Raw genomic sequence first — 26,649 nt, 5'->3', positions numbered from 1 at the left:
TAAGTAACAAAGACTTCTCTCTACAGCACTGCACACAGCCTTGATATTTGCGCATGTTTGCACCCAGATACCACATGTAGGTGCAATAAATACAAAATGTCAATACAAGAAAAAAATACCAGAGAACAATTGGGATTGATGTAGATTTTTTTGGCAGGGGGGAATATTCTTGAGATCATGCAGGGAGTTGACACTTGGCAGGAACATGCGCTCAGGAATCCCTACCACATACACACAAGCACCCAGGTTGTGTAAGATAGGAAGGCTATGACAGAAATACTTAAAGGGTTGTGGGATATGCAGGCAGGAGCTCCTTTGGACTACATGGATGGTCTGCACGTTTCTCAGCCACAACTGCGGTTACCGTCTTGGTGAAGTCCACTTATCGGACGAGCAATGACAGTCAGTGCAACGTAAAGTAATGTAAAGTAGCATGAAAACAATCCCCGCCAGGGCAATACACCCTGACTGAGCATCTTCCATAGAAATGAGAGCCAGAGCAAGCACAGCATGACTTAGCTTAACTGATGTGTTTAAATAGAAACAAACAGATTTTTTGGGTTGTGGCTGAAAATTTAGAGGCTGTGATGCATCCTCAGCAAGGTTCCCCCCTTCTACCAATACCCTCAGATAAGTGAAAAATGTGCAGGAAGTTGTTGATACGGCTTTGTTTTCAGATGCAGGTGAAGGAGGGGGGGGTCATATCTGCACTGGCACACTTGTATCTGCACCATTTTACCACTTGGCTTCTGCTTGGTGGCATACAGTGTTAATAATGAAAAAATAAATAACAAATTACATTTTCATTGAAAAATAAATAAACAAAAAATGTGATGCTTTTTAGGTAAAAAGTATATATGGAGTGTGGTAAGGGATTAAAAAGGGTGGGGGGTTGGGGAGTGGTAAAACAGCTGGGGAAACGGGGCTTGGGGGGGGGGTACCCCACAATTAAAAATAGAGAAAAAATTTGAAACTTTTCATTATTTATCTTTCACTGAAAATGTTTTTGTTATTTAGGCATTCGTTATAAAGAATTTTAACCCTGCTTGGTCACAATTGTACTCAAGGGTATGGAACTGAAATGCCATGTTTCCAGCTGTCCCAACAAAATTGCTGGGAAACTTATAGCAGGTATAGACATGAGCAACCGGGTTCATATTGAAATTATGTCAATGCGGTCAGACCCCCTCCAATTAAAGAACTACATAAGATGGCTGTCTGTGCCCAAGGCGAGGGAATTCAAATCATTGTTCTGGCTACTCATTCACAGCACATCAGGCCGAAGCCGTAGACATCTGTAAAGTTTGGGACAGCAATGTGGGCCTAGTTGGTCCTTAAATCGTTACTCACTCCATGCAAACTTCTTGCATCAATGAATGTCTAGATGGCTGGAAGCATTTAGTGTGCATGGGGTTTGGATGTGAAATGCACTACCAATGAAATCCACCAAAGCACAACATACAGCCATTTAAGACTATGTTGTAAAGGTATATGCTGTTTGGATGCTATGGCGATTGTTCCATATTTCCCATGCTTTTTAGGAGCAATATGTGTTTAGTAGGATATGCATGCATAGGTGTTGATCGTATGCACAAATAAAGCCAAGATTGAAATAAGTAGCTAAATAAATGTCAAATTAAAAGTAAATTATACAACAGTGGCCTGATTGGCGCAAGGAGACCAGAGCATATTGTTTATAGAACAGTTACCTGAAGCTATGATGTTCCATGTTGCTGATAATGCTACCTTTTACCTGGACAAACACTAAAAAACAAACCGGGCCCCATCTAAGAAATACTGTTATTAAGGATGCATGCATAGCGGGTGTCATTGAGTCATGCACTAGAAATAATGTGTTGCTGCATAAAGACACTTATTCTGTCAAGTTCCTAGTGATAGCGTGAATTTGCATTAACGGCTGATGAGTGTGGCCAGTCTCGTACTGCCCCATACAACAATAGGGTAGCGCCCAAATGGCCATTCTACAGGCCATTGACGCTAGAGTTTTCTTAGCTATTGTAGCCCGCATTGATCTCTTAGTGTAATGTGCAGCTGGTAGTTTTAAGCAATTCTACTGGTCCAATGTACTTTGAAATCCATTATTTCCCACAAATGTTCCCAAAAAATGCCCCCCAACGTACCACTCAAATGGTTTGTTGTGACAAACCACGAATTGCAATGCGTGAATGTGGCCAGATTCATTTGGTGGCAGAGCCTATTTAATGTTACAGTTCCATGATATGTGCTCTACTTGGTAATTATGTTTTCTGCTTGGTCAGGTCCAAGGAAGGAGGTGCCGTGAAGCTGTGGGACCAAGAGCTGAAGAGGTGTAGAGCCTTCCGCCTAGAGACTGGCCAGATAACTGACTGTGTGCGCTCTGTGTGCAGAGGAAAGGTAATTAAGAATAAAATATGTTGGTTCAGCTACTAAGCCACATATGCTACAGTGCCACCTAGTGGCCATACAGTTCAGAGCCACAAAGTAATGTATTAAGGGTATTTGGTTTAGCTGAAATGCTTGCATTTTTAGCTCCACTGCATTGGAGTACAGATTGGAGAGGGATGCGATTTGAGGGAGGACACACAACTTGTGGGTGTTGTTTGGTTTTTTACTCACCCATTGATCCCCCACAGCATGCTAATCACTGGCCATTCCCAACTATTACCGGCCTCTCTTCTCTGTGAGAAACCAAAGGGTGTCTCATCTGTTAGTCCCCGAGGATCTCTCGCTCAGGTGGGCAGGGTACGGCCATCGCCTTTGGCTCCAGACCCTGGGGGGTGGGCCAGTGCAGGAAGATCACCTGGGTGAGGGGTCTTCGGGGGGTGGGGGTGAGGCAGCCGGTGGTGGGACGCAGTATTCCTCCCTTTCGCATACCCATGATCCCTCCTATTACATAGGATTCTCTGGTGTCCCAACTCCCCCCCCTTTCCACACAAACACTGGGCCGAGGAAGAGGGTCGACAGAGTAATAATGCTAACTCTTACACATCGCATTGGACATGTCCCACTAATTGGGTCAGGCAAGCATACATCTTATACAAATTAGCTCTCTTCATACAGATAAAAGGCGGAACATAGAGACACACTCTGAGTAAGGTGGAACACAAGTACGAGCAGAACTTCCAGGATGAAGGCAAACCTACTGGAGCAGAGCAACAAACCAAGGGACGAGAGCCACGGGTGAGAGCCCCAGGATTTCCCTGCAGGAGGTTGTTGCCTCCAAAAGGCAGTCAAAGACAGAATCCCAAACAAGAAGGCTGCATTGTGTTTCAAGGACACCAGCGACCCTCCCGGGCGAACGGCAGAGTTGGAGAGGCGAGGCCAAGCCTGTGGTACTAACCTTGACTCGTAAACTGGAAGACAGTAAAGACAAGAAAGAAACGCACACAGCCGGTGCATTGGCAAGCAACGTGAGAGACTGCTGTGTGCTAAAGAAAGATTGAAGTGGAAACATATCACACAATTGAAGGCTGCACGCTTATGGATGAGACACAAAGAAAGGAAGACCTGCAAATGCACCTTCAAGCAATGATAGCTGTAAAGTCAGCGATACTGAGTAATGGAGTGGTCCGGCAGAAAGAAATAGCCCACTCAAACGTCTCAGTGAAATGTGAAAGGTTTGTAACGATAAAGTGAATGAACTGTAAAAGCGAGGTGATTGAAATTAACTAGCATAATACAGTGAACTACCAGACCAGGAAGCACTGGGGCAAATAACATAGGAGTGTGAGTTCAAATCTTGAAAGTCGAAGTGGTCCTGCAGAGGTTTGTAGAAAAAGCCATGCACATTCGAAAGTCTTCGACATCAGGAAACTGTTTGAGCCTGACTGAGGAAGACCGAAGGTGTAATAAATTAGAGGAAGGGACCCCCTAAAGGAGGTGAATTAAGATTGGGGAAGGGAACCCCTCTAAGTGTTGTGTTTTGCTGTGAAAGGTCTGAGCCTGACTGAGGGAGGCCAATGTGAACTTTGGCTGTGAAAGGTTTGAGCCGACAGAGAGACTGATGTGAACTTTGGCTTTAAGAGGCCTGAGCCCAACAGAGGGGGAACAACGTGAATCTTTTTGATGAACTGTGTTTTGCAAATTGGAAAGTAAGACTTTAACGTGCAAGGCCAGGCAGGTCTCGATCCACGTCTTGAACTGTCTTCGTGTTAATAGCCAAAGTGTGTCATCTTGCCTACAGGGACCGCATCACCCTGTGCTGTCCAATGTGGGGAGGAGAGCTGACTCAGTCACATGTATTCTTTATATTTGAACTGTGACCTTCCTTTGCATACATATTCCCCTTTTCACATGTTTGTACAAGAAGTAGGGCAGGCATTTGTTTTTTTTAGTATAGGCCATTTTGATTGGCAGACTCAACTAGGACTGTTTTATCTATTATTTGATGGTCGAGACTACTCCCATCCTTGTTATAGGGCAAAGTAGGAGTTTCTCCAATCCCATTGAAAACTTCAATAAAGGTTTTACAAATTGTACCTTTTGTGTCAGTATCATACTTGTGATACCATGCCTCCCTTACACCACCCAAAACAAAACCTCCCGGAATCTCTTTGAGCTAGCTCTATCACATGGCAACATCAAACTCTGCGCTGCGTAGGGCTTGCAAGTGTCCTTTTTAAATAGCGTTCGTAATGGCTTAATTGCAGCTTCTCTTGTGATACAAAATATCTTCACCAGGTGTGGATACAGCCACTTGATGTATACGCAATACCCATCTCCTCGCATCTGTTCCTCGCAATGAAGCCCTGTTAAAACAAGCATTGGCAAAGCCAACAATTTTGACAGATGAAGAGGTGTTAGATATGCATTTGTTAGGCACACACATCGTTTGCCCAGGTACTCGCACTATTTACCAGCTGTTGCCACCTTAGGACCAGGTAGTACCATTATGGCAATGCCTGGCAAATGCCTATTCCATGCCTACACAAAAGCCAAAACCGCTGGCTTCGCTAATCCTTGTTTTAATGGTGGCTCCCATTGCTGACCTCTCTGTGTATGTGCACGCACATCAAAAATCACCCAAAACGTCTGCAGGGGTGAATGCAATGTGAAAATCACCCATCTTGCTCCCCAAATAAAGCCCATGTGTATTTTAAAGTCTTGGTTATGGTCCTAATCTGAAAGTGATGGTATACCCTTAGTAGGATTACGTTGGCATAAATAATACTTTTACTTTCGCAGGGAAAGATTCTCGTTGGAACACGGAATGCTGAAATAATTGAGGTTGGGGAAAAGAATGCCGCTTGTAACATCCTCATTAATGGGCATATGGATGGACCAGTCTGGGGCCTGGCCACGCACCCATCTAGGGATTTCTTCCTGTCAGCTGCCGAGGATGGGACTGTCCGGCTCTGGGACATCGCTGACAAGGTAAGCAGGGTGCAAGCACCTGATTCTATTTAATGTACCGATTTGGGGATGTCCTAGTGGCATTGCGTACACAGTGATGTCTCTCAATAATATAAACCCAAATCACATTCCCTATTAGAGGGTGAACAATCCAACGCTTGGTGAATTCTGCTTCACAATGACGGTCAAGTCCTTGAGCCTGCTGGGAGTATTCAAGAAGAGATAAATGCAGTTTTTAAAAACCTTGGGATGAAAGCAGCAGACGGAGCCTGCATTTGTTGAAATGGAAACAAATCCGAATTGTTCCATCTTGGCACATAATGTGGCTACGCCGAGTGCAACTAGCAGTCAGAATAGGCCAGATGATGTGATCGATCGGTCAAGACAAAACTTCCACATATACCACACAATAAAACGACAATCTATTCTATATGGACCAACCTTCACAGGGTGCTTTTAGGTGAAGATTTCAGATCTTACTCCTCACTCGCAAATCAAACCCCACCTTACTGTGATACTAGATGGTATATGCTCGATACATTTAACAGGCACTTTCTGAATATAATCAGTTTCCAGTGTCTTTAGACTTATAATAAAGGCCCGCCTCTTTTAGGCAAGTGTGCAGTAACACCAATGTCACTTAAAGTGCAGTGATCAGTGCAATTAATGTCACAGGATAAAAGCACTGCCTGGGCAGGCCGTCGCCGTGGTCACTCAAACATTGGAAGAGGAGTCGTCCAAGAGAGAGAGCATTAGACTAGCACCCGCCAGTCCCAATTTACAAAAGGCCAGGTTAAGCCCTTATTATAAATTTGTCCGTCCGGAAACAACGGTACCGGTAAGCTTGCCAGTACCGTTGTTTCCGTACCGGCAAACTACGAATTCAGCAAGCGGGTGCCTTTCAGCCCACAAGGTCTGACCTGGCGGGCGGAACGGCACCCGGGCGCAGAACTCGACGGATGCACCGGCACCATTCATGAATGACCCTGGAATGGGCAATTAACGGGTCCACCGGGGCTGTAATGCCCCGGTAATTGCCCATTCACGGGCGCCAGAAAATTCATGACTACGGTACGGCTGTCTCCAGGGTCATAATGACCCCCATTGTCCCTATTTTTAGCGTATGCAGTGCTGTTAAGGATGTAGAAGAAACAGCGGTCTAGAGCAGAAAATAAACAGGAGCCAATGAGGGAACCCCACATAGCGAAGAGAAAGGAGACATGATCATAGATCTGCACAGACGAAAGTTTCCACAAATTCAATTTGGATCTTGAAAGATTTTGTTTCATATGTATGTTCCGCCAATGATATCTCATTCTGTGATTGTGCGTTTGCCATTGGTTCCGATTCCAGTTGGCCACAATTATCCACACAACAATAATGAATTTAATAATTAGTGTTTGTTATAAGTTCTCTATATTATGAGTGTGTTATCACCTACTCCAAATAACAGTACATTGCTTCAAATATGTTCTTGGTGGCATAGATGCTTGCCACTGAACTCTACGTAGTACAACGTACTCTACGCACTATGGGCTGCAAGGCAAACTTGCAGACCAATGCGCTGCTTTCCCTAAGCAAAGCATTGTGGCACATTATTACTGACATATTGCTGCCAGCACTAGTGGCTTCATTACAGTTTTGCTAGTGCAGTAAAAGCGCTGGTCATTCTGGCACTGACACTTTTACCGCACCAGCAAAACACAGGTTTACTGGTGGGGGCACAGATGTACCTCCAGCCCTGAGCTGGCAGTAAATCAGGCCCCCACCAGCAAAATAATTCCTCGGTTACCTCCCTGCAGTTCTATTAGACTCAATGGAATAGGGATTTCCTGCTGTGGCAGTCACCTGGAGTATCCTGGTAATACTAGGATATCAGGTGGCCGGTAACGGTAGGGCAGTTTTGCCGATATCCCGACGGAATTACCATCGGGAAACCAGCAAAACTGTAATGAGGCCCTAGGAGTCACTTAGGACGCTACTCCTAGGTATATATAGTACCCCTGTTAATATAGGATAGCCAAGCTACTCTAATCTGTGACGTCCCCTTTCACCAACCTCTGTTAACCCCAAATGGCTTGTACTATCTACGTTTCCGTACACAAGTACAAATAAAATACAAATTAAAAAGTAGTGTTCAGAACTTTTTCACCCAGGGATTGCTCTGTTTATTTCAATATAATATATCGCTGGGCCCAATTTTATATTATATTTATTGACATAACATAACATATTGTATTTATTGAATTTATAAAGTGCTTCCGAAAAATCACTTTACCAAATAAAGCGGTATAATAGCATGAAGAATAAATGAAGTGAAATATAAAAGAAGATGTTTTTCAATTGGAAGTCCCTTCAGGGACACGAGAGGCTGGTGGAGGCACTGTAGCAAGTCCTCTCTCTTTGTTTTCCCTTGATCTCTGAAGCCGCTCCTGGCAATAGATGGGTGCGGTGCCTTCAGCAAGGCGAGAACAGTAACCATCACTTACGTACGGCTATTGGTCTGTCGCCGTATGGCGCCCAATAGACATTGCAAAGGACTCGGCTTCCGGTTGGTTGACTTGCTTGGATTTGTTCCTCATGTTGCTTCACAGAAGATGGTGAACAAAGTGAATTTGGGTCACGCAGCCCGCACCGTGTGCTACAGCCCCGAGGGAGACATGGTGGCCATCGGCATGAAGAACGGGGAATTCATTATCCTGATGGTGACCTCCCTGAAAATCTGGGGGAAGAAACGGGACCGGAGGGCAGCCATCCACGATATCCGGTGAGTGCGAACCAGAGTGAAATCATGTAATCATGCGGTGTGCGCTCTTGTATTGATCGTAGTGACCAACTAAATCTATTGCATAAGTAACTGTAGGCTAGCCATCATATTTGCGAGAAGATCGCAGGTGATATGAGAGCGGGCCATTGGGTTTTTATGTAAATGGGCCTGGGGCAGCCACTGGGGCATCTTCAGAGTATAATCCTAAAGGGATGGATGTGCAAGTCATTCATTCACCCTCTGGCTCTGGACCACAAAAGCCCAAGAGCCGGGTGAATAAGTGCTAACGCAGTTATTCAAGTGGAGATTGTACAGATGGGTGAGTGGTACACACGGTCAACACATATGTCCGCATCAGAGGCAACAGGTGAGTAGCGGGCTGAATGAGTCCCCTTATTGTTCTGCTAGATTTAATGGCCAAGCTGAGCTAGAAGTATGCAATCATCTCTCTCCATATCTCAGATTGACTGAAGTATTCATTGAATCCTAGATGTCTGCAGCTAATGGGGCACATAGGAGCCGCAGCAGGAGGAGTCCTGTGCCAAGTACCCCCTGCCTCTAGGGCGGTCACAAGTGGGTTGGGGCATCTTCGGAGTAGTCGCTTCCATTAATGCCCTAAGCACCATTGTCATGAGGAGAAGTCCAGGCACCTGTACCACATAGTTATCCTGCTGGGTCTTAGGTCCTGTAATCCTCTGTTGACATTGGACGATAAGCTTTCTCTTTAAATTCTAACTCGTGAGCTTTGAAGAGGTTACCTTTTGGGGAACTCTTCTCTTGTGCTATTGGATTCTCGGTTCTCCCATACTCTGAGGACCAACGGAGTCGCCGGGCTTCAGAGGGGCTTGCGGCGCTACAGTTGGTGATGGAATGGGGAAGCTGGGCCATCCCCTGTGCATTGCTTCAGGGGGGGCCTGCTTCGTGCAGTGGGCGGTGGCTCTTAGCCCACAGGCTCTCCCTAGTCCCGTCACCCAGCCTAATACATGGGACGTTGACGCAACAGGTCTAACAGTCCTATTTAACACATAGTGAAAGGAGCAGGTAAATTGCACAGGTACGTTTTATTGAGCACATACTGGCCTAGAGCACTTCCACTGCACAGGTAACAAGCCGTGTTATTTAAAGCGGAACGAAGAGGATCATGAAAACTGCACGGGCCGCTATGGTATTCAACACATGCTTTTCCTATCGGTTGGGACCATTCCAGATCCCATTAAATATTTGCCTCTATAACATCTTAGGCAGTGCTAATTTCTTACCACATGTACTTTTCTGTTGCACATGTTTTTTTTTTTAAAGTAAGGGATTTGGATTAGTTTATCATTGTCCAAACTAGGTCATTTTGTTAATGGATACTCAGACATTGCACCAATCTCACACCGGATGGACCCACTGGGGGGGTAAACAACCTTTCTAATGAGTGGGAACATTATATATTGCAATAAGCCATTGCCCCTGGCACTAAAATGGGGCCAGCCTTTTCTTTCTTAAATCTTTTTTCCTCTTTCATTCTTTGAATCGTTGGGTCGCGTTGCGAGTTTGGTGGTATTGTCAACAGTAATTCTGCGAAACCGGTTTATTTTTAAGGCACGCGGCAAATATGCAATAATGGGAAGGGTCCGAACGATATAGAGTCATGCGGGCCCTTCAGTCCTTGCCCATTACGGAGTACTCTAGGACGCTATTGAAGACATGCAATATTATCGCATGGAGTAACTCATTTGTGTGGAAGATATTTCCTGCACACAAGAGCAGGTCGTTTGGAAGAGTTTCAGTTGTGAAACTCATGGTTTGCCATAGTAATGAAACAGCTGGTATTACTAAACACTCATTGTTTTGCCAAACTCGTAATAAGATCACCGATTCTTGTCCTCCATTTCCTTCCATTCCACTTTCTATTTCTTACTTTCATAATCTTTTTCTTTCTTTCTTGTTAAACGAATAAAAGATAGATTGAAACTACATAAAAGCTAGCACAGGCTCGGGGCCATCGAGTAGCTCTGCAGTGTGGCCCCCGCAGCCCCACTGCCAACTGTGACCCAGTGGTAAAGCAAAGAAAGGCTTGACTCTCTCTATTGGGAAATAATCTTTGTATATTGAGAGCAGTGAAAAATCAATGATTTATGATACGGTGCAAGGTTTTCCCCCGACCAATGACAAGCCAAAAAAAATAGTCAGACTGCCCAAAAGAGGCATATGAGTTTTCCATGGATTATATTGGAAAACAGAATCAAAGGCTACCATCAAACGAAGATATATCTGGTAACCCCTTTCCACCGCAAGTCCTTCCTAACACTTTCTGTGGCTTCATCTTAATAGAAACTTGACATGTAAAGGGGTACTATTTACTTTTTTTTTTTTGAGGATGAAATTTTTCCTCTTTGGCAAACATCCAGGGCATTTGGAGGATCCAAGTTATAGTTGATGTTGTATCATTGCTTGCATGCCACGACGAAGGAACATCTCCCCTGGTGAGGCATTGTGTGGGTAGAGCCACTCTCTCTCTCTGTCTCACTCATGTTGCCTAGGCAGGTTCTCTGGTGATTACCACACAAGAGGAAGTGCCCTCAGTGGATTGGTCATGGAGAAGATTGTTCGTTCTTAGACATGGTCTTTCATATAATAGACACGTTCGTCCACTCCAGCAATGCTCCACTAGAGGAGCACCACGCAAGAGGAAGTGCCCTCAGTGGATTGGTCATGGAGAAGATTGTTCGTTCTTAGACATAGTCTTTCATATAATAGACACGTTCGTCCACTCCAGCAATGCTCCACTTTATCATCAAAGGACATCTAGCCTCAGCAATAGTGGAACAGCCACAAATCTATAGCAAGTATTTTAAGAGGTCCACAGGGACCACCAAAAAGTCAAGCGAAAGTCAAAGTGGGGGAAATTAGATGGAGGTTATTGGAAGAGTGGAGGAGGGTAAAGGTAGAAACTGGATTCCGAGCCGAGAAAAGCGATAACGTATGTTTGGGTTGGACCTCACCTTTGAGCACAGTTTTCTCTAGTTATTCAATTTGTATGAGCCAATTTTGCACAGAACTGTGTTGATGGCGCCCAATGCATTTGCACAGTCTCAGGAATCCTGCATTGTATGAATATGTTGCTTGGCACCCTGTGAGTAATTGGATTTTGCCATTCATTTCTTTCTTGACAGGTTCAGCCCAAGCTCCCAGTACCTTGCAGTGGGGTCCAGTGAGAACGCAGTGGATTTCTACGATTTGACGCTGGGTCCCTCTCTTAACCGAATCAGTTACTGCAAAGAAATACCAAGCTTTGTCCTCCAGATTGACTTCTCTGCTGACAGCTCCCATCTGCAGGTATCCGCACATTGTGGAAGGTTTGCACAGAATAACCTATGAACAGCTGTACTTGAATCTGGGTGAGGTGTCTGATTCCTCTCCTAACTGCACAATCCATTTACCCGTCAAGTGCAGAACTTCAATGATTTCCTATTTTAATAAGGACAAATATACATTCCCTCAGCACTTGATGGTTTAATACATTAAAGCCCAAGATGCCGTTGCTTGCTAACCCTTTTACATGTAGGGACAATGAAAAAAATATTGCTTGACCTGGTAGCGCTTATACGCATTGCTGTGGCATGCGCATTCCAGATTGGACCCTACATTGGGCGGGACCTCCAAGTCACACCTATTAGAAGCAGAAGGCCGTATGATCGGTTCTTAGTAAAGGTGGATTAGACCACCCTCTAGACTGAGCTCTCGACCTGGCCTCGGTAAATCCGAGTACATTATGGTACCAAGGCAGTTCCACATGTGGAAATATAGTGTGTAGGGCTTGGGTGTTTTCACTCCAATATGGCATGATTTCATTGGTTGATTCTTGTGCCTGTAAGTGATTCTGCACTCATGTAATGGACCTACCCAATGTTTAAAGTCACAATCATATTGGATTGCTTTTCAACCTATGTACTGCTCACCAAGAACTGTAGAAGATCAAATACAACAGAATGGGGTAGGTTTAAAGCTGGGATCTGCAACACCCACGCTCTAAAATATTTGGACTACCACTCGCCTGATTCCTCACCATTGACTATGGTGCCCAGGACTACTGGGAGTTGTAGTCCGAGCCCTCCAGAGAGCCAACGTTTGTAGACCCGCCTGGTTTAAACGGTTAAGGAACAGGATAAGAAACAGATTTAATCTTGCTCTGATTCCAGAACAGTGCTGTACACTAGGTGTGTCTATAGTACTGATCCCGATGTTCACTTACTTGCATCTGCTCAGATGTTTGACAAGGATTTGACTTTTTGTATGCTAATGAACCCATAGAAAATTGACTTTAAGGGTTGATGACTTTACGAAGTGTGTAAAACATACAGGATGAAAACACATGCAATCATTTTGGAGTATTTCCGTGTTACCTCAACTCCTCACCTGTATATTTACTGTCATATTAAAGGTCTCAACTGGCTCCTACAAACGACAAGTCTATGAAGTGCCTTCTGGAAAACAGCTGCTGGACCAGGCTGTTATTGACAGGATAACCTGGGCGTCTTGGACTAGGTAAGGACATTTGTGTAGTCTGTCTTTGATTTGATTTTAGAATAGGTAAAAAATAAAACCTGGAGATTCCTTTATTTACTTAGGCCTCTAGCGGAAAAACAAAAGAAAAATAATTGGCAATGGTGAATTAATGTGAAAAAGATGTAATTTCTGCTTGTGCGCCGGGAGTAATGAAACCACTAGGTTGAAGGGGGTGGGGCATGCAATTCCCCCTAATAAACAGAGCCCCTTCAGACCTCTCCCTGGTGTAGTTTGGTACCCCAGTACCTCCTTCACAATCTCTTGGGACCCACCCGTGACTCTCAAAATCAATGTTTAGATCAACAACAGCAAAAGGCTGTCCTTGTTCTGAAAGGTATGTGCCATTTCTCTATGGGAATGGGTACCGTCATCTACATGCATCATGGCGCGAGGCTGGGGCAGTGGAGAAGCAAATGTACGGTAAAGCGGGGAGCATTAGCGGCCATTTTGGATTTCTTTCTCGTTTGGTGCTGCAAGCTGTTTGATTGGTCTGGTTAAAAGTTTCCCATAGTCTTCCTGCTGTTGGATCTGTAGCTTAGTCTCTGGTATCCACTCTGGCTTTTCCCTCGTGACAGAAGGGAATCCTGGGGGCCTGAAGTCATCACTACCAGATTCTTTTAACAATGACCTACAGTTCACTTAGTTACACTAGCCACCCAGCTCTCTACTTTCCGGGGGCAGTTTGCAAAACCAAGTTGCATCACATTGATGCCCAGATGCAAAAGTGGGTTGAGGTCGCACAAGAAAATTGCAGGTTTTGGTGGATGGAATCCTCAACAGGTAGAAAAATCCCATTGGGCCTCATTACAAGTCTGCCAGTCTGGAAATAAGGGTGCCGGTAGCAACTACCAGCACCCTTTCCGGACCAGCAGTCTACAACTGTGCCTGCCGACGCCGTTGCGCACAGCAGGTCTGAGCCATCGCGTGCAATGGCCCGGTTGGCACAGTTGTCACGGAAGCACCGCTGCTAACGGTGCCGGTGCCTCCGAGTCCCCATTTCGGTGGAGTCCTAGGGCACTCCACATGAATGGGGACTAACATTTTTCGGCGCCTGATATCCCAGCCGCCAGGACTTGTAATGTCCCTGTGGCACCGGGATATCAGGCGACGGAAACGGTGTTACAGTGCGGCGGTTACCGCCAGACTTGTAATGAGGCCCATTGCATGCAAATGGCATCCCAGTTCGGTAAAGTATTGCCTACGCAAGGCTGCGGGCCATACCACAGACACAAAGGCTACAGATCACAACACTGCACATATTTAGTATCGTCACTGTGCCATGGTCTGGACAATGGCACAGACTGGATCCAAAACAGTGGTTTAGAAGGTTACCCAGAGCAATGCCAGTGGTTAGTATTAATTCCAAAACCTTCCACCAATCGCATTTTTGTTGACAGTTGGTATGCCCAGTGCTTGATTCCATGCTCGCTGCATCATAGAAAACCAAGCTTCACCACATTGAAGCCCAACAAGGCTGAAACACGTCTGGGGTGCCTGTGTTTCTGTACAGAGAATGTGGTCTAGCAGTTCAGGCTGGTCTGCTCCCATTGGTGGCAGTTCCAGTACTGATTTGCATAGGGCAGGAGTCCTTCTGTTTTGGCAGAGACGGGCTTAAACATTGGTGTGTAAGGTTGGCCAAAGCAAAACCAGTAGTTATGATTAATTCATAACCTTCCAGCCATCACATTTTCCGTTGCAGGTATGAATGCAAGCCATGTCCCACACAAAGTGTCCTCGCACAATGCATGTGTGCCTTAGTATGAGTCTAAATGCAACATAATACTTGGCAGAAAGCCATGTCCAGGGTGCAGTATTCAGAGAAACTGGCTGCAGGAGGCTAACTGCAGAGCCCAGGGCCACTAGCATGCACCCAGAGCTTGATCATAAACCCAGCAGGCCCTTCGGCCAGGAGTATATGATCAAGATGTATATTTATAAAACTCATAAAGGGCAGGGGTGGCAAGCCACGGATGTCTCTGTGGTGAGCTCCTGCAGTCCAGCCTCTTGCATGGGCTTCTATCCCCTTATGAGTGGTGCTGGAACCCGTTGCCTTAATCCCCTGAAAGTCAGGGGGGGTTACCCACGCGAGGCACAAATTCACTGCCAGAAAGCGTAGCCGCATCAGATCCATTATGGCGGCTGTGCGCTGCACCTAAAGATCTAACAGCCGCAGTGCCAGGCATCAGTGCGCGTATGCCATCCATCAAGCCATTGGTAGAGCGGAGCACTAGCGGCCCCTGCCCTGATGGCAGGAGCCAGCTGGCCACGCGGCACAGGTTCCGCAGTTGCAGCAGGCTGTCTCCCGTTCAGCCAGAGGGAGACAGGCTGCCTGCTGAGGCAGACATCTAACAATGGGATCCAGCTGGCTCGCCTACTATGGGTCCTGATCCTGCATACTGAACCTTTGGCACTGAGAGACACTAGGGACTCCTGTGTCAGGGGACACCTCAGGAACCTGACAGAGGTAGCTGAGCACTTCCCTACCACATTGCACCAGCCTGCACAGTGCCAAGATGGCGGCTATATTAGTCTGTGTTATGCACAAGCAGAACATCTGTGGGATGCTCTCTAAATTGGAAGTGACGTCACCCGCGCCTGCAGGGTCACAGACATAGACTGAGTTTGAATCAGGGAGCAAGTGTTATATGTGCAGGAGCTGATGGTAGACAAAACACAGTCTGGAGGAGCAGGATGAGAGCGACAGGTGGGTGGTGGGGAACCGTGCTGGGGGATTATGAGCACGCCAAGGCATAAGAGATGCCCTCCCAGCTGAGAACCCACTGATCCCATTTAGGCAAACTGGAGCAGATCATTGGGGGCGAATGCATGGCAAGGTATTGCTCCAGAGTCAAGTGAGGACCCCAGGTGGCAAATGAACATTGCTCTGCATGGAGGTAACAGAGGCCCAGCGTCTTTTTCAGCTTTGTCTGGCCCCTTTCCAGCCTGTAGTGACTGTGGTGATCTGAGGCTGGGAGGCGTCGAGCGAGGTAGGAGGAAAGGAGGCAAGGATGCCCCGTATATGGGCAAATTAGTGGCCAAAAGCAGGTCTGACCAAGCAGAGGACCTAGGGGGCCCCTGCACACAAGCAAGTAAACAGTGCCATGCAGAGGCAAGTGGGAGTGACTGGCTGGTTGGAGTGACAACTGCAGGTGCACGCACAACCCCTGCATGGTTGGCAGAACAGTGGTCTAACTGACAGGTCAAAGGGACATTCTCTTGTATCTGGCATATTATGATCCCTGCGATTTGCCATGGCGAAGTAGAAGGGCCCCATGTCAGAGGACAAAAAGGTGCTCATGTAGGGGGCTGATGCGCAGAAGCGCCTGCAACAACTGACGGCAGCCCAGGTACATTTGCCTCCCCTTCTTCAGCCAGAGATCGAAACAGCAAAGAAATATGACCTAATGGCAATGCTGATGGAGCTCAAGAAAGATATTCAGGGCAGCCCGGATGACCTCACTAAAAACATTGTGGATCTCAATAAAAACGTCCTTGTTGTGGAGTGAAGGGTGGATGTAGTGGACACTCTGTTGTGTGAGTCGGGGCACGGCCATGATTAATTGACACGGGCGAGTGGGCACCTTGGAGTAGCAGATGGATCTGGTCCTTAACAAGCAGGAAGACACTGAAAATAGATCCTGGCAGAATAATAAATGCATTTGTGGGATCCCCAAATCAGTGTTGGATGCGGATCTACAGGAATATGTGACAGCGTTGTTCCAACATCTTCTGTATTCTCCAGCGGAGCAGGAGATCGTCCTGAACCGGACCCACCGCGTGTACTCCTTATCATTTGAGAAAGTACCTGGCACCTGATGTCTTGATTAAAGTTCAACTGTTTCAGGGGAAGGGGGAAGGGGGAAATTATGAGAGCGGCGCAAAAGCGTGAGCTGGCGTGGTTCTGTGATACCCCACTGACACTCTTCCAGGCTCAGGTGACGCTGCTTAAACTGAAGCGATTGCGGATGGTCACTGGCTGGCTCGAGTCCAAGGATATACGTTACCCATGGCCATTCCCATGCGGTCTGCGCTTCGAGTGGCAAGGCCAACTATACACTATTTCCAAGGAGGAGGAAGCCACGTAACTGATGGAGGGGGATGGAGAACCGTGTCCCAATGAACCAGAGGCTGCCCAGGTCGGCAACACAAAAACTACACCACTTCCCAAGAGGGACAGATGGATGATTTAATGCCCGCACCCAAAAGGGAGGCGATGGGGTGGCCCAAACGCGGCTCCCACCTGACCAGCAACAAGAGAGGCCTTGACCAGCAAAAGAGAGGCCTGATGCGGCTGCCGTGGTGGGTCAGACACACCAGAATGGGGTCTGGGAGGCTAGTTCATCAATTGGACAGAACATGGCTGGCATCGCTCTATGATGTCAGTTATTTCGGGGGTTTCTCTTATGAGGGAGGCAATCCGAGTAGGGGGAAAGGGGGGTGGAGGGGAACGGGTGCGATACTGGAATGAGTCCCAAGTTTAATGGGAGTTGGGGAGGGTGATACCTTGTTTTTTACATTTATCATTAGGGTGGTGGTACACACGAGTCCTTATTACAACTATGGAGGCGGGTTTCTATGAGGCTTCATGATGTACGCAAGCAAGGCGTCATGTGCATATGCTTTAGGGGGGTTGGAGAAGCCAGTCAGTCTGGAGCAAAGTCTATGTAGATGTGATGCGTCCAGGCAGGGTGTCATGTGAGCATGGGATAGGACAGTAGTCGAGGGTGGAGAGGGAGGTTTGGTGTGCGCAAATTTGAGGTTATGCTGTGGCGGTGCTGGCTGTAGGAGAGGGGCCAGTTTAGAGTTTTTGGTAAGAAGTTTGGGGTCGTAGAAGGTGGCGGAGTGGCGTGTGATGGGCAGGGCTGTCTTTGTGTTGTCTTGAGAGCGGTTTTCGTGTAGGCTTGTAGGCAGAGGGCTCAAGGGAAAATGACTGGTGTTTAGGGGCAGCTAGTAGGCATCTCAGGAGCATTGGTGTGCTGATCCATTCTAGGGCGGGTAGGAAGGGTGAAGGTGGAGGGATGATCGGGGGTGGCTATGTGGCGTGATTCACTGAGTTGTTAAGGTGCGGACGGCGGTGCCAGCTGGGATGGGCTGACTAACGTGATGGGATTCGTTTTCAGTGCAGGTCAGATTTGTGTCAGGGATGGGGGCTAGTAATACATTCTTAAGGGCAGCAGGCACGGCAAATGCAGTGGCGCGGGGCCAGGGGGCCTGAAAATCATGCAAGCATTAGAAGGATCATGTACATTGGTGCCGGACCCAGATGCTAGGAATACATTGTTATGGGTAGCAGGCAGGTCAAATGCAGTGGTTCGGGGGGTTGTAGGTGAAAGGGTCGAATGAAAAAATTCAAAATGCAATTGTTTCGAATCAAAAGGACCGAAAACCAAAAAATCAAATGCATTTTTGTTTTTTATTTTTTTGGTGGGTATTTTTTTGGGGGGGGGGTCCCCCACCCAAACCCCTGTTTTTTGGCCACAAACCACAATTTTTACCTATACCAAGACCCCAAAAAAAATACATTTAAAAAAGCCATTCGATCATTTTGTTTTCGATCCTTTTGAGTCGAACGTATTGTATTCGACTTTTTCATTCGACCCTTTGACTGGACACCGTGCGGGGCCAGAAATACATTCATACAGGCATTTGCAGGATAGTTTACATTGGTGCCAGGCCTGGGGGCTGGTAATACAATCTTGCAGGCATGGTGGTCCTTTGGAGAACAAACTGAGTCAGGAATAAGGAGCCGGCCCAGCTAGTGGCAAGATAACACCGGGAAATGAGAGCCTGACAGAGACGAACTGGAATGGAGGCAACACCAGTCAAATCGAGGGTGCCACCACCCAGGCCACTGAACCTCGAGGTGTAACTGAAGGACTAGGATGCAAGATCCCACAGGGGCTAAATTAAAGGAAAGAAGAGACTACCCTGGAATGGCTAGAAAACAGTTGGGTTTAGGAAGGGTGGGAGGGGGGGCGGTTCGAAGTTGGACGGGGGATTGGAGAAAAGACAAAACTCTCTTGGTGTCTAATAACATGTTGATGCTTGCAGGTTCCCTGCGCTGAGTTGTAAAAGTGCTGATGCCAATAAAACAAATTTGAAGGAAAAAAAAAAAGGTCCTTTGGCTTACGGTGCAAATCGGTGAGGGGTGGAGAGGCATGGTGTGACTTATTGCTGGCATCATAAGGCTCAGTGGGGTGGGCGGCGGTGGCCTTAGGGTACTGTTGGATAGTAACCTTGGGGGATTGAGGGCCGGTATTGCGAGCAGAAGAGCTCGGTAGGTGTGTGTTTAGCAACCTAGGGGGACACTGTCACAGGGAATCCAGGAGACAAGACCAGGAGCGGGCTTTGAGACTCGGGTACATCGGTGTAGTGCTCCGTGGCAGGTCAGGCAAAAGATTGCTTGGTGGAGGCAGTGGGCAGACAGGTGAGCTCAGCTCAGTGTAGGAGACTACCGATCGGTTGCCAGGGATAGTGAGTGACGAGGCGTAGGTTAAGGGGATATTACATGCTGCAATACCAACAGGGAGCTGGACCATGGGGCTACATGGCTTCATAGAGGAGCATTTGCGCATCTTACCTGAATGATAATGCAGCGAGAAAGGTCGGCTTATGGAGACCATCGGTGCGCAGTAAGTCTTGTGGACCGCGATGTTACAAGCAGCCAGAGGCAGGCAGAGAAAGACAGGGGCCTTAGCCACAGGCCTTTGTTCAGGGCCCGGCTTTGCCTCCCGGCTTATCCGAGCCTTGCTATTAGTTGTAGCCGACATCTAATTGGCTTTCTGGACACAGCAATGTGATACTCTCTGGTCTGGATCATGACAGCCTGGTAGGGAACTGCAGCGGCAATCTTAACAGTGGATTTGTTTCCACTCGAAATCAATCCAGGAAATGCTGGTACCCGAATGTAAAAATGCACTACATGCTCGCTCCTGCTCCAGAGGGGAAAAACAGGGGCCTTAGCCATGGGCCTTTGTTCAGGGCCCAGCTTTGCTGGACTGGACTGGGGCTTCCTGAGGCTAACTCTAAACGGTTTGGGGTACTGACCAACTTTCAGGTTCCCTCTGTGAAATTGCAGATTAATGGGCACCTCTTGAGCTCCACCCCAGTGAGAAGGGGCACTCAACAGGGCTGGCCGCTGTTACCACCGATTTTTGCCATGGCCATGGAACCATTGGTGCAGGCAGATAGAGCAGCACGAAATACATGGGGACACGCACAAGATTGCATTATATACAGATGATATACTGTTGTTCCTCCGCGACACAGCATGTTCGCTCCCAAAGGTGATGCCGCTCTTGGAAGAATTTGCAGTGGTGTGGGATTCTGCATCAAATACTCAAAGTCGAAAGCACTTAATATTACGGGAAATCCCAAGTTGGTAACTAGTTGGAGTTGGAGATTCTCCCCGATCTGGGAACAGGATGAAATAGAATATCTGGGTGTAAAACTGACCCTAACTTACAAGGGTCTATTTGCGGCTAATATCCCGGGACTTTGGAAAACACGGTTAGACAACCTTAAGAGGTGGGATATGCAAGAAATCTCCTGGTTTGCTCGTATTATGGCTGTCAAGATGACCTTATTACCTACATTCTTATACATGGTGAGCTCTCTTCCGATCTGGATTCCAATTTAAGTGATCAAAAATCTGCAGATGGAGGTCCTTTATCTGGGGGGGCAAGAAACCTAGAGTGTCCAGGAGGGTCCTCTTCCGACCACCAGGGCTACAGAGTTTGGGAGTTCCCGAGATAGCCAGCTACTTCTTGGCTGCACAGTTGGCCCTGATGTTGCATTGGTCTTTGGCGGAACACCAAAAGGGTTGGAGTAAATTGGAGCAAAGTGCCACTGACATCCCACTGTGGTATGGGTCCTCAGACAATCGGCACAGGGGGGGGAGCAGGAGGCCCACTATTCGAAACCACAAAGTGCTCACTCAACTACTGGGATAAGGCATTACGGGAAAAGAAACTGAAAACGGGGTTAGGCCGGTACACACCAATGGGTTATAATGCTGACTTTGGTCCAGGCAGATCCCCTAGTTTCTGGGCGAATTTGGCTGGGCAAATAAACATTAACTTTACTGGATTTCTATAGAGCCGTGGGCCCCACTGCCATTTGAAGACTGTAAAACGAAATTCCACTTTACCAAATAGGAACGGTTTCATTACGTCCAGATCAGACACTGGACCTCAAACAGGGTGGTCAGAGAGGCGGCCAATAGAGTGCCCATAGGCTTAGAACTCATGATGAGACAGGGGTCCCCTCAAAAAGAAGTCGCAAGACTATATTGCTTGTTAGATGGGGCAGAGCCCGGGGACACCCTGCCATACGTGGCCAAATGGGAGCAAGACTTGGGGGTTACCATAACTAAGGAGGAATGTGGCCAGCTATGGAATTGAGTGCTCAAGAGCTCCAAATGTACTGCCATCAAAGAGTCTGTATATGAAATATGCTTCTGGTGGTATATGACCCTGCACCGACTGCACTCCATTAATCCCAAAATGTCTCTCCTTTGCTGGCGGAATTAGGGCCAGTTGGGGGACCTGGGTCACATGTGGTGGTCCTGCCCAAAGTCAAACGTTTTCTGGAAAGAAATTCTGAGCCGTATTAAGGATATCTTGGGACTACAACTACCCCACAGCCCGACAGTGTTGATACTGGGTGCGGAGGCTGAGGGGCTATACGATGATAGTCTGGCTTGCACTTCCCTTATTACATGCTCACAGCGGCAAGGATCACGATAGCCCATGGTTGGAAAATAGAACAGGGTCCAATAGTGGCTATGTGGTGGGTTAGAGTTTGGGGAATCATGGTGATTTGAGAAGGTGTGCGTTCTGGTCAATGGCAAATATTAAAAATTCCTTGCAGTATTGCTCCCATTTCATGAATATGTCTCGGACAGAGAACAGAACTATTTCAAGCCCACTCTGCTCTGAAACTTCTCAGTTCTATAATCGGGGGTCACAGCTGTACCACCAATGGGGAGAGCACCTGCAGGAAAGATTGATTGTCAGATGGACGAACTCTGTTATGACACCACTGGTTTGTTTTGTTTGTTAGGGTTCAGGAGGTGGGGTTGGGGGATTACGTAATGGTTAAAATTGAGGTGAATTCAGATCTTTACCATACTGTGTTAAATGGTGGATTATCGGTCTTGGCGTTTAAAATCTGTGCCTTTAAGTCAATAATGCTTGTCTGGAACTCACATTGAAAGCTTAGGGAAAAAAGCTCTTTAAAAACTTGGGCTAGAAGATGTTATCATTCACCATTAATTTTAAATAGTAACTATGTTTATTAAACAAAATCCTTACAAATAACCAGAAAACTAATTCATGTTGACACAAGGGTATTGGAAAAATATGCAAACATAAAGAAAGTCTATATATATATATATATAGCACTACCAATGACATTGAAGGTCCAACTAAAGTCTTAGACCCAATTACAGTTAATGATTCCCTGCAGCCTTATCTCTCCCCCATGCACTCTGATTGACTGTGCACATCGGTGTAAAAACAGCGAATGGCATCCCCCATAACATAGGCACCACACAGAGATCGGTCGGTGTGCCACTGCACATGTGATTGCCTGATCATCGCTTTGGTCTCTAAAGCCAATCGGACACAAAAAAGATGAATACAGGAAATCCTCCCAAATACCCCTTCCTGGGAGTACCTTGACCGCGATGCTTACTCATTGGTCCTACACAGATAGAACCACCTATTCTTCTGGTTAACGTGTGCCGCTTTAATGGTGTATGCCGGTAAAATGTGGTAATACTGGTGTAATTATTGAACTATATGTGTTTAATCCTCAATAATTCGGTCTAACGCAGTCATTCATTCACATTCAACAATTTTCACATTTGTTTCTAGATTTTTTGATATATAGGATGTCATTTTGTGCCTTAGATATATTTTCTCAAAGAGGGCAACCCTAATTTGTACACATTTAATCCAGTTGAGGCGTGCATGTGTAAACAATGAAAACATTCTGATGTTGTTGTATGATTCCAATGATCTCGTTCACATCTACTAGATTTTGCTAATTGAATGTTATATCCTACGGATCAATGTTTGACAATGAGAATCTTTCATGCTTCCCTTGCAGTGTTCTTGGCGATGAAGTCGTGGGAATCTGGTCCCGGCACAGCGAGAAAGCAGACGTGACCTGCGCCTCGGTCTCTCACTCAGGGATCAGCCTTGTCACAGGCGATGACTTTGGCATGGTCAAGTTATTCGACTTTCCCTGTCCGGAAAAGTTTGTAAGATCCTTCCCTTTTGTACTTAGTGTGAATGTAAACTTCATAAAGCTTTAAGTGCCATTTCAACCCCAGTGCTTTCACAAACTTCTCTGCATGCAGAACATAGAACGTGATGTATGGGGATAAATAACCCATATTTACCCAATGTAGAACATACTATTACCCCATGCTTTCAATATACCAGTGGGATCCCAACATGTAATTATGAGTGTTTTTTTTTTTTAAAGACGGTATTTAAAATACTACATGTTTTCACTGTTCACACAATACTAAAGATGAGGACCATATACTTTTTGGTGTGCACATGTGAGAGTCTGATGAATTAGTTAGTCCCTTGTGTAGAACTAACCTTTCTGCTGCGAGATCATTAGTATTTTCAATTACAGCGCTTTCCATAGCACTGCATGAACTATCAAGAGTTCGAATCAATCTTGGGCTTGCACTCTGCAGTGAAGGACTTGTTGCAAGTTGCTTCCGAGGTATCAGTCACGCATCCATAGCAGGCCCCATTTGCGCCAAATTCTCTACACATGAATATTTGAGGTATAATATTTCTAAGCTTACATCAAGGCGTTAAGGAACCTCAATCAGCATCAATCGAACACATCCACATCTGACGGAACCTGCATGTTACGATGAAGAATCTGCCTGGACAATAACAAAAATAAGGCACGAATATAACATGCTGGCCAAGAATAAGTAATAGGAGGCATTTACCTAAAATAGAAAGCACTGCGACGGCAACGCTGCAGAGGTACTCTAAGACATTTTGGCGACTGGTCTCCTGTGGTACTGAAACACGTGGTTCTGTGTCCTATGGAGCACTGCAACCTTTGGAAATCCAGAAGGTTTGCACTACAACTCCTTGCAAGGCAGGCCAGCATAGTCAATGGTAAGGGATCATGGAAGCTGTAGTCCAAAACATCTGGAGAAGCACTGGTTGCAGACTCAGTCCTAGTGTGAACTAATGGAAGATGCTCAGGTATTCCATTTTGAAATCTTATTTGATAAAGAAATCCACCCAATGGGAGAAAAGGCAATGGGCATGGTGCCACTAGAAGACATCACGATCATAGAGCTGTGGTTTTCAGAGTCACTAGTTAAATGGGCATGTACAGCCATGAACAATGAAAAAGGGCCACGTCTAGTTAGTTCCAAAGGAAATCTTTAATCACTTAGTGTTGTGGTGGCTCTCTATTCTATTCCAGCGTGTAACACTAGGAGCCCGTTTCCCTGTCCCTTAGGCGAAGACTATCATCCCCATCAACAAAAAAAGGCAACGCTACTAGCCCTAGAATTATCATACTACCCAATCAGCCGGATAGATGCAGAGTCCAACATTTGCACCAAGATCATTCTTAGAAATCCCCAGGAACAAATTGGGGATGGGAACATATTTAGCAACCACAAAGAAGTCTTTATGGCGGGGCGCTCATCCATCGATCAGGCCTTTATGCTTCATTACTTACTAGAGAAATATGTAGGAAAAGGCAAGGACCCTATTTACTCGACCTTTTTGGATTATTCCCAGACCTTTGACCTGATCGATATCAAAATCTTTTGGAACAAGCTCGAAGTAACCTACATCAATAGTCCCCTCCTTTGCCTGATCCAAGAGTTGTATAGGCGAACATCAGCACGAGTAAGGTATGGGGCAGCCCACGAGAAAATGAGAAATTGTGTCTGGGGTAAAACAAAGGTGCCTTTAAGCACTAGTTTTATTCAGTAATCATGATCTCTCCATCACCTCAAACAAGCCATCCATGATGTGCTAAAAATTGGCTCTTGGAACATCCCCTCTACTGCTTAATGCTGATGATTCAATCCTGTCGGCACGCACACTGGTTGCCTTTCTGAAACATTTGTCTTGCTAATGGAGAGGAAGATCAATAAATCCAAATAAAAAATTGCGGCCGTGGGACAATTTTAAAGCACCCTTCAAGTGCAACCAAATGTTTGATGGCGTGTGAATCACTTGATAAAGTGAAAACCTTTCCCTACCTAAGCCTAATATTTGACCACACAACGTTGTGGAAACCACACCATGCCTGCGTGGAAGCTAGAGGCAATGCAGTGAGAAGAAGCAGTGAGATTTACCACTCAATTTGGGGCTGGTCGGATCGACTATCTCCCCGAAATATCAAGGGCCAAGGGTGAGGTGATTGAAATTTGGCGTATATTGCTTTATGGATAAAATGAAATAGAAATACAATTTACGGTGTAGAAATCTAAATGGCCTCACGCCAGTACAATGCAGGGAGTCGGGGGGCAGGTTCAGCCAAAGAAACTCTGGAAGAAAATCTTCCAGATATTTATGGCCTCTCCATTTGTAGACTTGCATCCCAAGCGTGACCATTCTTTTGGCCATTCGGGCAAGGAAGATGGAAATGTTATATGCTGCCAAAAGATCCAGGTCAGAAACAAATCATCTTGTTGACCAAACCTGGAAGGAATTGGTAATCCTGCTTGGAAATAATGATAGGAAAGCGTTTCTCGCAAGAGAAGTAGAAAACCTACCATTACCACGGCAAATGTTCTGGCCAAATAAATATCCCCAATCGAAGAGGATTACCAAAAAAACTACTGGACCAAAACTAGGAAGGAATATGCAGGCAGGAATGGGAAATGATAATGGAAGAAGTAAAAAGCATTCCTTGGAAAGACATATTTGCACAAAGCATGAACGCTCAAGCCTATTGAACTCATCTAAGAAACCTTAAAGACGAGAGAGCCTTTCCAATTTCAAGGATTAAATTAATGGATTCAAATGAACTGAGAAAAAGATGTGGGCTCTAATTTCTGGAAGAATTCCTCGAGCCAGAAAACCTACAACATGTTCTGCTAAAGTTCCCTCTTCATGATCAACCAAGGAAAGGGACATGTGATAAAGATGCTTTTTTCCTAGCAGGCATAAAGTTTATGCCAAAAACACCCATGATCTGACCATCGCAGCTCTTGGCAGACCTTAGGAAGGGGTTTACACCAAGTGGAGTTTGAATCAGGGCAGCAATACAGTGATGAAAAAATTGGAACAGTGCTTCTCCAGCATGGGGTCTGGCATGGATTCACATGCTCATGAATATTCCCCGTCGTCAGGCTGGGAATCCTCGGTAAAGAAAAAACCAGTATCAGTTTCGTTTCTGATCTGTCTTTCGTAGTAATAACCAATCACTGGTCTCTGCGTCATACTGACCACAGCCAATGACTGCCCTCTACCTAAGCACCGCCTCTGGCAGCCATCTTCAGATTTTTACCGCACGTTCATGCGTTGGGATCCTCGTGCTATTGCTCTCGAGCGTTAGTGCTATTTTTCGCGCTTTTTCACAAAAAACTTCGATTCTTTCGGTCAAAAGAGCCTCAAGCTCCACCGATCCTACATCCGATCAACGGGGACCCGTGTCGGATTCATCTGTGCCCCTCAAGGGTGAAGATTTCGTCGAGCTACGCTTCGGAGGACTCCAGAAGCTTCTCAGGCCCGGTCTCGGAGATGGCCCAGGAGAAGGGAAGCTCGACGCCCGGAAAGCTGTTCAGGGTCTGCCCTGGATGCCAGCTGCAGAACGTCTTCAAGGAGGACGAACACTCTTTCTGCCTTTACTGCCTTCATGAGGACAAGACGCACGTGGAGAAGGACTGTGCGTTTTGCGGCAACATGTCGGAACGGACCATGAAGGACCGCCATCAACGTCTCGCCAACTGGCTGGAGGGTAAG

General features: G+C 46.3%; 1 protein-coding gene across 1 annotated transcript in view; it reads left to right on the top strand.

Annotated features, from left to right (window-relative positions):
- Window positions 1-26,649, top strand: part of EML5 (EMAP like 5) — a 772,681-nt gene that overhangs the window by 721,412 nt on the left and 24,620 nt on the right. The window contains exons 36-41 of the mRNA XM_069637955.1: window positions 2,280-2,394; window positions 5,185-5,373; window positions 7,947-8,119; window positions 11,281-11,443; window positions 12,549-12,652; window positions 22,787-22,940. Of these exons, the coding sequence (XP_069494056.1) occupies window positions 2,280-2,394; window positions 5,185-5,373; window positions 7,947-8,119; window positions 11,281-11,443; window positions 12,549-12,652; window positions 22,787-22,940 (898 nt within the window). The remainder of the gene's footprint in view (window positions 1-2,279; window positions 2,395-5,184; window positions 5,374-7,946; window positions 8,120-11,280; window positions 11,444-12,548; window positions 12,653-22,786; window positions 22,941-26,649) is intronic.

The sequence above is a fragment of the Ambystoma mexicanum genome, chromosome 14 (genome assembly GCF_040938575.1).
Source record: "Ambystoma mexicanum isolate Mex_15411 chromosome 14, UKY_AmexF1_1, whole genome shotgun sequence".
NCBI classification, from domain to species: Eukaryota; Metazoa; Chordata; class Amphibia; order Caudata; family Ambystomatidae; genus Ambystoma; species Ambystoma mexicanum.
This window is presented reverse-complemented; position numbering and strand designations above follow the sequence as displayed.